This window comes from Vicia villosa, linkage group LG5 (assembly GCF_029867415.1).
Source record: "Vicia villosa cultivar HV-30 ecotype Madison, WI linkage group LG5, Vvil1.0, whole genome shotgun sequence".
Lineage (NCBI taxonomy): Eukaryota > Viridiplantae > Streptophyta > Magnoliopsida > Fabales > Fabaceae > Vicia > Vicia villosa.
Genome location: NC_081184.1, coordinates 167,691,142 through 167,703,931, shown reverse-complemented (window position 1 = coordinate 167,703,931; position 12,790 = coordinate 167,691,142). Strand labels below are relative to the sequence as shown.

The following is a 12,790-nucleotide window of genomic DNA, read 5'->3' as shown; positions in this document are numbered from 1 at the left end:
TGGTTCAGATTTCCCTCGGAACTTTCTCAGTGTGGGGCCGAGGTCCGCGTTGGCACTGAGCAGCTCATCGAACTTTCTCTTCACGGAACTGATGGTGAGAGAGCCCGGATCTCCGCCGTTGGAGACGACCATGGCGAATGGGAATCCTTCCCATTTGCTGAGTGCAGCAGGTGCCCCGACCGATGGTATGAAATCTTCAGGTCGGGTTATTGACAGGGCTACCTGTAGGGGCCTGTTGTCCGGCGAATTCCCTTCGTCAGAGTTTCTGTGGTCGTCCCTTCGGGATGGTTCCCCTTTCTGTGTGTATTTTGAAAGGCGACCTTCCTTGATCAGTGTTTCAATAGCGTCCTTGAGGTGAATGCAATCCTCGGTCATGTGTCCATGGCTCCTGTGGTATTTGCAGTACTTGGACTTGTCGGTTCCTGGCCTCGCGGGGTTTGACTTCGGGGGTCTGATGTTCGACTTTTTGAAGTCAGTGTTTTGGCATTCGGCTAGGATCCTTTCCCGTGAGGCGTTCAGCGGGGTATATTCGTTGAAACGACCAGAAGGTCCCCGGCGTTCTTTGATGTCGAGAGACCTGTCGTCTTTCCTTCTCTCGTGCCCGCGCCTCGAAGCTAAGGGCTCATGGTTGGAACTGCGAGCGGCATCGTTGTCCCGTGACGCTCTCGTGGTCGCAGCCTCTGCTTCCTCATATCTGATGAAGGCCTGAGCCTTGCGAAGGAGGGCGTTCATGGAGTGGACCTCCTCAATCTTGATGGCTTTTTTGAAGTCGCTTCCGGGGAGGAGCCCTCGTTCGAGTAGGTACCTTTTCATGTAGTCCGCGGTCTGCACTTGGACAGCTTCTTTGTTGAACCTGTCGAGGTAGTCTCTCAAAGATTCGTTGGTACCTTGGATTACTGCCTCAAGGTTTGCTTCTGACTTCGGTTGCCGACGAGACGCGGTGAAGTGGCTTAGGAAAAGATCCTTCAGTTCGGTCCAGGAGTGGATGGAGTTAGGGGGCAGATTCCTGTACCAATTCATCGCGCCTTTCCTTAGTGTGGTCGGAAAGATGCGGCATTTGATGGATCCACGTACCACGTGGTAGTCCATGACAGCTTCGATGCTCCTTATATGGTCATCGGGGTCGGTGGTCCCGTCATAGTGGTCCAAGGCTGGTGGTTTTTCCATCCCCCGGGGAAGACGAACACGCCGGATTTGCTCGGACAAAGGACTGCGGAAATCCTCTTCGTCACTGGGTTCAGGGGAGTTTGAATGTCTGCCCCGCTGGGGCTTAGTGCGTGGTTTGCCCGAGATTTTGCGGTTGTCTTTTGGAGAATGCTCGCGGACTTTCTGCACGGCTTTGGAGGGGCCTTGGCGCTCCTGCTCGGGTGAGAGATCTTTGGCTTCAGTGGTTTCAGGTTTCTGATTCTTCCGCGTCTTCCGAGGAGGAGAGCGGGAATGAGACCGCTGGCGCCGGTTTCTCCTCGAGGGGGAGCGAGACCTAGATGGACTGCGCTTGCGACTTCTCCTCGGGGGAGACCGCGAAGAGGAATAGGAACGTGACCGATGGCGCCTCCGCTGGGGGGAGCGATATCGTCGCCTCCTTTCCAGGTCGTGGATGCGATCGCCCTGTTGGCGGATGAGGCGGTTGGTCTTCTGCAGCTCTTTGAGTAGGAGAATGGCAGTCGGATCAGCGCCCTCGGGAATGTTGATTTGTTCCTCCCCGTCCGGGCTACGGCTTCTTCGTCTGTCAGAGGTGTGGGTGAACGAGGAAGCGTGTTGCCCGTCTCGGGTATCAGTTTCATTCACCACTTGGAGCTGGTCTGGTTCAGTCTGGGGCCGGGTCTGCCCGTCTTCGCCGTTCTGAACCTGTCCTTCAGGACGGGTTTGTTCGACGTTCTGGACTTGTTGAAGGCCGTGGACATGTTGAATGTGCTGAGTCTGTTGCCTCTGTCCGGTAAAAGCACGTTCCTGCCGGCGGCGGTTTGTCAGTTCGCGGCTGGAATCTTCAATCAGTTGTTCCAGGACAAAGGGATCAGGACTGGGTGTGTTGTTGTTGGCCATGACGATGGTGAAAGGTTATGCTTTGATCTTTGTTAAAGAAGGGGGAGCAAGGTCCCCACAGTCGGCGCCACTGATCGTACCTGATCAGAAGAATCGTCAAGGCGTAATGTCTGGCTTGAAGAGCAAGATGGGGGGGGGGGTACCTGCAAGGTTCTCCGATGCTTAAGTCAGTAGCTATCAGAGAATGAGGTTTAGAGTTGAGAATAGAATACCTGACCCTCTAGTGAAAGAGGGTATTTATAGCCCCCAGCGCTGGGCCAAGGTTCCCTAATTGGGCCAAATCCAACTGGAGGCCCACGTGCTAGGGAACTGCCAGAACGTCCCATGCTAGGGCTGAGTCAGCAGGAGACTCACGTTCTGGATGCACATAGCGTAGGGTTCGGAGATGGTTGACCGAATCCTTCGCTGGGACGTGACGCGTGATCTTCGTGCGTGGATAACTCCTTGACGGTTATCTAGTACGCAGGCCCAAAAGTTTGGGCCTGCTCGGCCAGGGTCCTCGCGACTGGCAGCTCCTATCTGTTCAGTAATTGGGCCCAAGGGAAGTGGGCCTGCTCGGCTGGTAATCAAGGGTTGGGCCTGCTCGGCCCAGACCAGAACAGTATCCCTACCAGAGATAACTTGCTTAAGACGGGAATCCAGTTGACTTCAGGGATTCTTACCCTCCCTTTTTGTTCGTTACTTGTTGAGTTGTCCTCTTATGTGTTCATGACTTGCGAGGTTGTGTCCTCTGTTTAGTATATGATTTTTAGGTGGTTGGGGGAAGTGTTCAGTTTTGTCTAGGGATGTCATGACCCTTTTCCTTTTGTTTTTTTCCTTTGAGTGGTGGGCATAAGACTAGAGGGGGTAGTTGATGATTTGGCATGTTGTGGTCTAGTCCATTTGGAAATCTCAGAATGTTATCATTTTCTCTGGTTTTGAGGTGACACCAAAAGATGTGGAAGATATGAGTATTGTCTTCACTTGGAAATGGTTCCTTGGTAGGAGTCTAGGGAACTCTTGTACCTTCTCTTTCTGGCTTGAGAATCCTTTCCTGTATCTGAGCTAATAGCGGGGTGAGTGGCTTCGGCCTCCCTCTGGGTGTTCTTGTTAGTTTATGTGGTTTTTACAGGTGTCTTTAGTTGGAGAAATCTAGCTTTGTCTGGATTCTGGGTTAATGCCTTTTCTTTGGTATGGCTTTTCCTTAGATTGGTGGGTTGTTGGACTTGTAATTGAGATTTTTCTTTTCAGCCTTATGTTGGCTTTGTTGTTTTATAAGTTTTTTCCTTTTTCAACACTCCTTTACCGTTCTTTTTGTCGGTCTATCTATCTTTTGGCCGTTAGTGCCTCTCTTTATATATATATATATATATATATATATATATATATATATATATATATATATATATATATATATATATATATATATATATATATATATATATATATATATATTTTATTTGCTTAAAAAAAACGTATCCGTACAAGTATTTCACTTTAAAATGATGAGTAAAATTAATTAAAGAAAAAATAGAATTAAACAAAACTTATGAAAAAGAATGAAAAAACCAAAATAAGACGGCAGCACTGTATAAAATTGATTAGCATTTAAGTTAAAGTTTGGTGGTGAGATAATTAATGGAATGTATATATAATGATGAATCTTTACAAGTCAAAAGCTACCTTATCGTGGGGCCGGTATATCAAGTAGGGGACCATTTTTCATTTGTTTCAATTTCAACACGCTCGATACTAATTAACAAACCTAAGTCGTATTATAAAATCAATTATTCTTAATCATGTTATCCATATATTAAGCGACACTTCTACTATCAAATCAATGTTGAATTACAAGAGTTTCTTATTTTAAAAAATGATGCCAACCTTAATATGAAGCTAAAAGCCATATATGTAGTTGAATTTTAATATTAGCTATTGCGCGTGAACATCTTACACACGTGTGCACACACCTTGGACTCTTCTCTTATAATTTATTCTAATTATAACTAGTAACAAAGTCGTGCATTCGCACGGGTTTTGGTACGATATGCGTATTTATTTTTGATGTATATTTTTTAATAGAAAAATATCTGATTACTCGTGAAAAAAATAATAATTGAATGTATAACTAATAAAAAAATACTTTGATCAGTAATTTTTCCGTTAATATTCAATATTGTGAATAGTAACTTCATGTTTTTGTTAATATTCACTATTATGACCAGTAAATTCACGTATCCGTTAATATTCAATATTTTAATCAGTAACTTTAGGTTCCCGTTAATATTCAATATTGTGGTTAGTAACATCATGTTCCCGTTAATATTTAATATTTTAATCAGCAACTTCAAGTTCTCGTTAATATTCAATATTGTGGTCAATAACTTCATGTTCCCGTTAATATTAAATATTTTGATCAGTAACTTCATGTTTCCGTTAATATTCAATATTTTGATTTAAAGATGTTATGTAACATTTTTTTTGTTGAAATGGAATTATAAACGATACAATCTTCCCAAAAGTATTATTATTATAGTTTAAAATTGTAGTAGTGAATTTAGATGAATAAAAGATTTTTTCCTATATATTATTTTTTAATAAAAAATATTTGGAACATAAATACCATTTTTTATACGTACAAGAGTAATAGTATATAAGTACATTGGTGCAAATGTATATGGTATATATTTTGGTATTGTTTTTAATTGGATTGAAGTTTCAATTTGTGAAAATTTGGTGCATATAATCTAGTGCAAATTATGGTTAAAAACCTGGTGCAAATTGTGGTTAAAAAAAGGTGCATATAAAATGTATAAAACAAACGCTATTTTAAGTAATTTATATAAAAAAAAATTGTATAGTTTAGACAGCGCTTTACACTAAAAGCGTTGCATAAAGAGGATTTTTAAAATTTTTTGGGTTTAGGAAAGCGCTGGCATAGGGGGGTCTTTAGCAGCACTTTCAAACTAAAAGCGCTGTCTTAATGGGGTCTTTAGCAGCGCTTTCACTTTAAAAAAAGCGCTGTCTAAAAGCGTTGCCTAAAGAGGCTTTTTTTAAATTATTGGGTTTATGAAAGCGCTGGCGTAGGGGGGTCTTTAGCAGCGCTTTCAAACTAAAAGCGCTGGCTTAAGGGGGCCTTTAGCAGCACTTTCAAAATAAAAGCGCTGGCTTAAGGGGGCCTTTAGCAGCGCTTTCACTTAAAAAAAAAAACGTTTTCTTTACCTAAAGCAGCGTTGGAATAGACGGCGCTTTAAAGCGCTGTCTAAAGCCAAATAAAGCGCTGTCTAAGGTCTTGTTTGGCATAGTGACAAGTGCCTTCCTCGTATGAAGCACTTGATAGAGATGATGTGCATGCTATTCGTAACAATCATCAATAAGGCATATGAGAAAATTAACAAGTATTTTATATTCTTCATTCATAATTTATTGTAAGATATAATTTCTAAGGTTATTTACTAACAACTATTACTATTTAAATTTATAGGTGTTTAAAATCAAGATACCAAGAGACAAGACACCAAAATAATATTATTTGATTTAATAATGTGTATATTGTAGGTTGTTTTGTGCCTTTTTAATTTTTAATTTTGTGTAATATATAATTTTTGGTCCTTAATGAAATTGGTGTAATATAAATTTTGGTCTAATTCAATTCACAAATAGGTGTATTTTTGTTTCAATTTGAGAATTCTATAAAATAGAAACAAATAATATCACAAAGTTTTATCCAGAATAATAAAACCTAAGAATGACGTTGTTGCTGGGAATCAAATCCAGGACCTATAAATATTTCACATTAATGGTTATTTTCTTCAACGGTTGTTATAGGTAGCGTGCTAGCTAGCTTACTACTACGGTCACACGTCCGTCGTGAAAATCAACATACATACAATCTAACAAAAATTTTATTACCAATTTTTTTTAATGAAATACCAAAAAAATTGTTTGACTATTTTAATTTGTTATCAGAAGATTTTTGACATTATAAAAATATTCCTATTGAGGAATGCCAAATTTAAAATTTGAAGTGGCCGATTAAATACTCAATATTGAACAATTACTAATATTAATATGGTCCATGAATATTTTTTGACAAACCCTACCAACCACCGTCAAAGGGCAACTCCATAGCTGTGATGTGTGGTAGGAAATTTCGCGAACTTCAGTCTCTATCAACATTGGATGAGTTTTTATCTTCTTTTTCTTGTTATAGAAAACTTTGAAATATTAAAAAGATGTAGGTCCCAATTTGATTACTTGATTGATAGTTCATTCAAACCTAAAAACCTCCGTGCATATTTCAATCATTATCGTACACAAATAAATAGTATACTTACAAATCAAAAATTAATCAAAATACTGTATAATATGGCATGGATCCACTGCAATGAAAGAAGACCCATATTACACCAATACTAAAATATTATTATTAAATGCAATCTTAAATGTTGTATTTATGAAAAAACAAGTGAAAATTGGTAAGATTTAGAATCTTGGTAGAAAATCTAAATGTTATAGAAATGGGGCCATGTTGGCCAGGGAGAGGATAAAGAAGGAGGTGGTAATCAGGTACAGTTTACATGTACAACGCACACCCTGCCTGAAACAGACAAACACTAGTATTTATTCTTCGCTGTATCGACCCTCAACAAAATAATTCGATGCTAATTTTTAGAAGTTTTAACTTGCCCCCTAAAATTAAACCTCACATCTCCATAATGGTTGATATTACTTTTATGCTTTTATAAAATATATCTGAAATTTACTTTGTGTTTATTAGAATTTTTGTAAGAATATCAGAATTTTTAGAAATTTCTCTCATATTCGACAAAAATATATTTTTTATATATTAAATGAAATTTCTTGCTACTTACAACACTTTTCAAAATTTCTGATATACATCACATTCCGAAATTTTCATTAGTGTTACATTTTTAAAAAAAAAATTTACATTGACAATTTAAAAATAAATTACTGAAAATTTGATATGTTAGATAATCTATCAAAATTTTTGTTCTTGTCACCCTCAAATTTGTTAATAGACAATTTGAAAATTAAACAAAACAGAAAAAAGAAAATGCACTGACAGTTAAAATATTTTTACACTGTCAACCAATGAGAGATATGCATCAGAATATATTTCATTTTTAATTTTAAAAAATTGAAATCACAAAACCAAATTAAAACATTTTGATTGATTGTATGTGTAAAACTTTTTACACTGACAGTGGACTATCTTTAAACTCTAAATAAAAATGGTATGTCATATTTAATTTTGGGGTGACATATTAAAATCTCATATTTTTATATATAGGCTAGATTTCTTTTAGATATAATTGTACATTAACTAAAATTTATTAGGGTTAAATAAGATATTGGTCCCTCTAAATAACTCAAATATGAGTGTTTAGTCCTTAAAAAAATTTCTAAAAAAAATAGTTCTCATAAAGTTTTCCGTCCACATTTTTTATTCTTCATGTCTAATGTCGTTAACAAAAGCTGACGTGGCATGCCACGTGGCAATACACTACAAAAAAAACTCAAATTTGCCAGGTGGAAATCACCCTGCAAATGTAAATATCACCCTGCAACACAACACTTGCGAGGTGACCTACCCACCCTGCAAAAACGTTAGTCGCAACTTTTTGCAAGGGGATTTGCACCCCGCAACTTTGCCAAGTGCTTTTTACCCCGCAACGTTGCCAAGTTTAAAGCACCCCGCAAACACGCTTTCCAAGAGTTGCAAACAACTTCGTTTCTTGTGACAGCTTCGTTCAGAGCAGGTGCACAGTTGAGTCAGAGCAGGGATAATAGTGACTTGCGGGGTGAAATTCACCTAGCAATATTTGAATATTCTAAAACTTGCAGGATGAATTTCACCTGGCAAATTATAATGTAGATAATAAAAAAAACTATTTATATTATTCTAAATATTAAAATTAATATTTAGAATAATATAAATATAATAAATAATTTAGATTAAAAAATATTTGAAAACATAAATTTATAATTAATTGTAGATATTTAAATTCAAGCTTAATATAAAGATATTCATACTTAATATAAAAAAATTCATAATTAGTTCAAAATATTTAAAGATAAGTAAAAAAAAATAGAAGATAAAAACAAAAGATAAGTAAAAAACTAGAGATAAGTTGTGTTCTTCATTCTGTTCTGTATTCTTCATTCTGTTACAATCTTGCTCACAAACAACCATTATGTTCTTCTTCCTACTTTTATTTCAGTTTTTTTATGTGCTTCTCTCCTTAAGTTTTATTTCTCTATACTTTAAGTTCTTTAACTAACAGACACTAACAACCTTCTAACAAAAAACTATCAATCTACTATAAAACAAATAAACTAAACACTTTAACATATTTGTAAACAGAATCATATAAATTTCATCAACAAATTTCTAAAATATCATACTCAAATTAGTTCATTCATATAATCAATTACAAAGAAATTAACTCACATGTGTACCTTAATAATGTATTGAAAGTAGAAAATGCAAAGAAATTTGGATGTAGAAACGAAAGTGTGTTGATTTGTAGAAAAAAAAGAGGGTTTTAGGGTTTATGTTTGTGGAATATGTTGGTGTGTTGGTAGAGAAGAAAAGAAAGAGAGAAGATAAATATGTTTCTGAAATGTTACGTTTCAGATCTATTTTTCCCCAATTCTATTAGAAATCTTACGAGGTTTAAATCACCTCGCAATAAAAAGAGATATTGCAACTTGCGACGTGCATTCTACCCCGCAATTAATTTGTCTGACAAATTTACCTGGTACTTTGTGCTATCATTAATTGACAGATTTACTTTTTTTCAAAATTTTCAAAAAAACTTGCGGGGTGGTTTTCACCTGGCAACGTACAAAGATGTTGCAACTTGCGGGGTGTTTTTTACTTTGCAACATTTGTGTCAGTAAAAGTATCATACGGTCACCTTCCACCCTGACTTTTCAGTAAAAGCAATTTTTTATTTTCCCAACAACTTTTTTAAAACAATGTTGCGGGGTGTTTAACACCCTGCAATTTTTTTTCCAAATTTTCAAACTTCCTTCCCTCATTTGCGAGATGGAAAAACATTAATATTTATTTTTCCAAAAAAACTGAGTTGCGAGGTGTTATGCATCCCGCAAGTGCAATAATTTGTGAGGTGTTTTTCACCTGGCAAATTCATATGGCTAATCAACAGATTTCTTGTAGTGATAGGGTGGCAAGATGCTGATGTAGCATGCCACGTGACTAAGATCAACATCACACTTAAATCCATAAAATTTTGTATCTAATCGATAACTAAAATCGTAGCTAACCTATAGCAAATTTATTTTAAAAATTTTTATTTTAAAAGAATGCAACATATTTTTTTTTGATGAACCTTAATATCTATATATTTGACACATGCTAAGATAAAAGGTCTCTTTACAAGATAAAAAGACATTTTATCTTATAGTGCGCAAAATTAAGTCGTGTTGATTAATTTTGAGTTATTGTCAGAGCTTTAAAAATAATGCAAAGTTGATGATTGATAGTTTGCCCGGGTGGTTTTTGGAAAATACACACCAGATTTTATCAAATCATTGAAATATAGGGATGCTTCCCACCTAGGTGGTGGGAAGTCAAAACTTTGTTTGCCCCCGATTTTCCTCACGGTACAGCAACTGGGGCTGTAGCGGCTGCCATGCCTTGTTGGAATCGGTTTTTGGACAATTTGCATAGCACCATTCTGTGTGAGCTCGAGAACGACAGCTTCTTGTGGCACATAAATTCGGAAATGGAGTTCTCGGTAGCTAGTATTTCTCATGTTGTCAATAATTTAAAATCTTTTGCTTGGGATCCTCAATTGATTAATTTGTTGAAAGTGACGTGGGATCTTAGAATTCCGCCTAAGATTGTTTGCTTGGAGATTTTTCATCGAACGACTTCCTTTTAAAGATCAATTGTTGAAAAGAGGAGTTGTTAATGTCACAAATCCGGATTGTGTGTTTTGTGGTAACCATTTAAAAATTTCTTCTCATCTTGTTTTTCATTGTCAAATGGCGGAAGAGATTTGGAACCACATTTTTGTTTGGTTAGGTATTTCGGAGGACATTAACAAAGAGGAGTTTTTAGCTTTCGGTGCATTTCAAGACAAGGTGAAGAATATCCATCGAAGAGTTAAGATTAATTTTGTTTGGATAGCTACCATTTGGTGTTTATGGATACCATAATTTTTAAAGGGGAGGTTTTTTGTTTTGATGTTGTTTGTTCTAACATTATCTTTCTTTCTTGGAGATGGTTGTCTTTTGGATATCCTAAGTTTAGATTCATCTACTATGAATGGTTTATACTTCCTTTATTCGATTCAAACAATCTTTAGTGTTTTGCTTTGTAAGGGTTGCATCCCTAGTGCGAGCTTTATTAATCAATTGTTTATTAAAAAAAAGAAATAGGAATGCTTTGGAGGCCTTTTTTTCTAAATTGTTGTGTAGTTTTTGGTGTTTTTGAGCTTACGTTTCTTTCTCAAAATTTAAAAAAAAAAAAAAAACAAATTGAGAGTAACTCGTGAAATAATGGCACATACAAAAATATAAACTTAAGAAGCTTGATTTCACTTTAATTAAAATGTTACAACAAAATGAGTTTCCAAGAAACTTGCTTAGTATTAAAGCAAGCAAACAAGAACTACTAACATACACTTCAGGTGAATCTGTTTTTTTACAGTTTACAGTTTCCTGATATCACCACAAAGAATTTATCAAAATGGCCATCAATTAACCATATTTAAAAAAATAGAAATAATATATGAATAGTAATCAATTATTATTTGTCAAATATAGCATGCAAATGCCATTATTCTTTCTTTGTCCTTATTCTTTTAGCCATGAATTTACGAATTCTTTCCAATGCAATTTCAAGAGTTTCTTCACTCATATTTGCAAAACACACTCTAAACCAACCTGCTTCTGAACAACGACATGAACACCCCGGTGATATATTCAACTTCACTTCTTTCAATATCTCATTCCAAAGTTCTAATTCACCTTCCTTACTTGATTCCTTCAATAGTGGACTCATATTCATCCAACAAAATAGTCCTGCATTCCCTTTCAAACACTCTATTCCAACACTTTTCAAACCTTCTACTATCATATCATATCTCTTCTTCAACCTCTCCCTATTAATCTTAATGTATTTCTCCGTAAATTCCTTGTCTGATAGCATATTAGCCAAAAACTGTTGTGTTTGTGAGGATATTAAAGTAAAACTCGACATTCTTCTTGCTGTTGTCACAACCTTATCATTGTATGAATAAACTGTCCCAACTCTAAAACCAGGTAGACCGAGATCTTTTGAAAGACTGTAAACAATGTGAACTCTATCAGCATCTTTGTAATTACGAGCTTCGAGAATTTCAGCTACACTTACGAACTCATTGGAAGAAAAGACCGAGCCTGAGTAGATTTCGTCTGAGATGAGGTGGATGTTCTTTTCTGCCACAAAATCAAGAATTTGTTCTAGAACTGCACGCTGAATTGTTATACCTAAAGGGTTGGAAGGGTTGGTTATGAGTACTCCACTCACTTTCATGTTCATTGATTGAGCTTCTTTGTAAGCAGCTTGTAAAGCTTGTGGTGTAATTTGGAAATTGTTAGAGCTGTTGCAGTGAATTGGCACTATGTTTACACCAGTTCTCCACCTTAAATCTCTATCAAACCTACAAAAGAACAAGAAAAAGATAAGTTTACAGATTATTCATCATATATATTAACAGTTTAAGCAATTGCATGGTTGCATGGTATAGATTGTTACCCTGGATAGTAAGGAGTAGGAACAAGCAAAGCATCTCCAGGATTAGCAAGAATGAAGGTTAAGAGCTCATTGGCAGCAGTTGCACCAGCAGTAATGACAATTCTTTGAGGATCAAAATTGGCTCTACCACCTCTTATTTGTTCCATGAAGGTTGCCATTGCAGTTCTGAATGATATGAGTCCATGATAGTCTTGAAATAATGCATTCTCCCTAAAACCATTATAATCCTCTGGGTGATCTTTCAAGTATTTTTCTACCAAATCAAATGAAACCTGGACACAGTACATAAACTAGTTAATAACTATAATCAGAAGATAGAACTATAATCATTAATTTGAATGGAATGATATATTATAGGTGACTTACTTGATTTTCAGCCAATCCCATTTGTATAACACCAGAGGAGTTGGTAAACTGATGATAAGGATTTTCATCATATGCTTTCCATCCAGCAAAGTAAGGTGAGTTTTCACCATGAGTATCAGAAACTGCAATTTTTGAAAGCTGAACTCGTGGTTGTTCTATCTCAAGACCCATATTAATAATTAAATTATAGTTATTTGATTTACTGAAAGCAGAAAGTTTCTAGTATTTAGTAAGAGAAAGGAAGAATATTATGGAAGAGAGAGAGAGTAGATTGAATGAATTGAATTGAGATTGTGAAAGAAAACTCAGCTATATATAGAGTTTGAGGTACACATTAAAGTACGTTGCTAATGCAAAATAAAATAAAAACAAAATAGAATAATAATTGTTAGGGTTTATACAGAAATAGATTAATCTGATTTGACTGCATGCATGTGACAACTGTACCTTGCCAGATCACGCGGAAAATATATGGTTGGTGTTAAGGGGGCTCGATTTTTTTCCACATTTATACTTAAATGGACTAATTCAAGTTTAATATAGAAATAATGTTATTTACACGAAGTGGTTGATGAGTAGTATTCAAATTGAAGGAATTTTCATGTTGTT

General features: G+C 36.2%; 1 protein-coding gene across 1 annotated transcript; it reads right to left on the bottom strand.

Moving 5' to 3' along the window:
- Nucleotides 1–10,706: 10,706 nt before the first annotated feature.
- LOC131608137 (1-aminocyclopropane-1-carboxylate synthase 7-like) lies at nucleotides 10,707–12,419 on the bottom strand. The gene is made up of 3 exons (XM_058880071.1): nucleotides 12,182–12,419; nucleotides 11,816–12,087; nucleotides 10,707–11,720 (listed from the first exon to the last, which is right to left on the bottom strand). The coding sequence occupies exons 1-3, from the start codon at nucleotides 12,350–12,352 to the stop codon at nucleotides 10,856–10,858; spliced, it is 1,308 nt and encodes a 435-aa protein (XP_058736054.1). The 5' UTR covers nucleotides 12,353–12,419; the 3' UTR covers nucleotides 10,707–10,855.
- Between the last annotated feature and the right edge of the window lie 371 nt (nucleotides 12,420–12,790).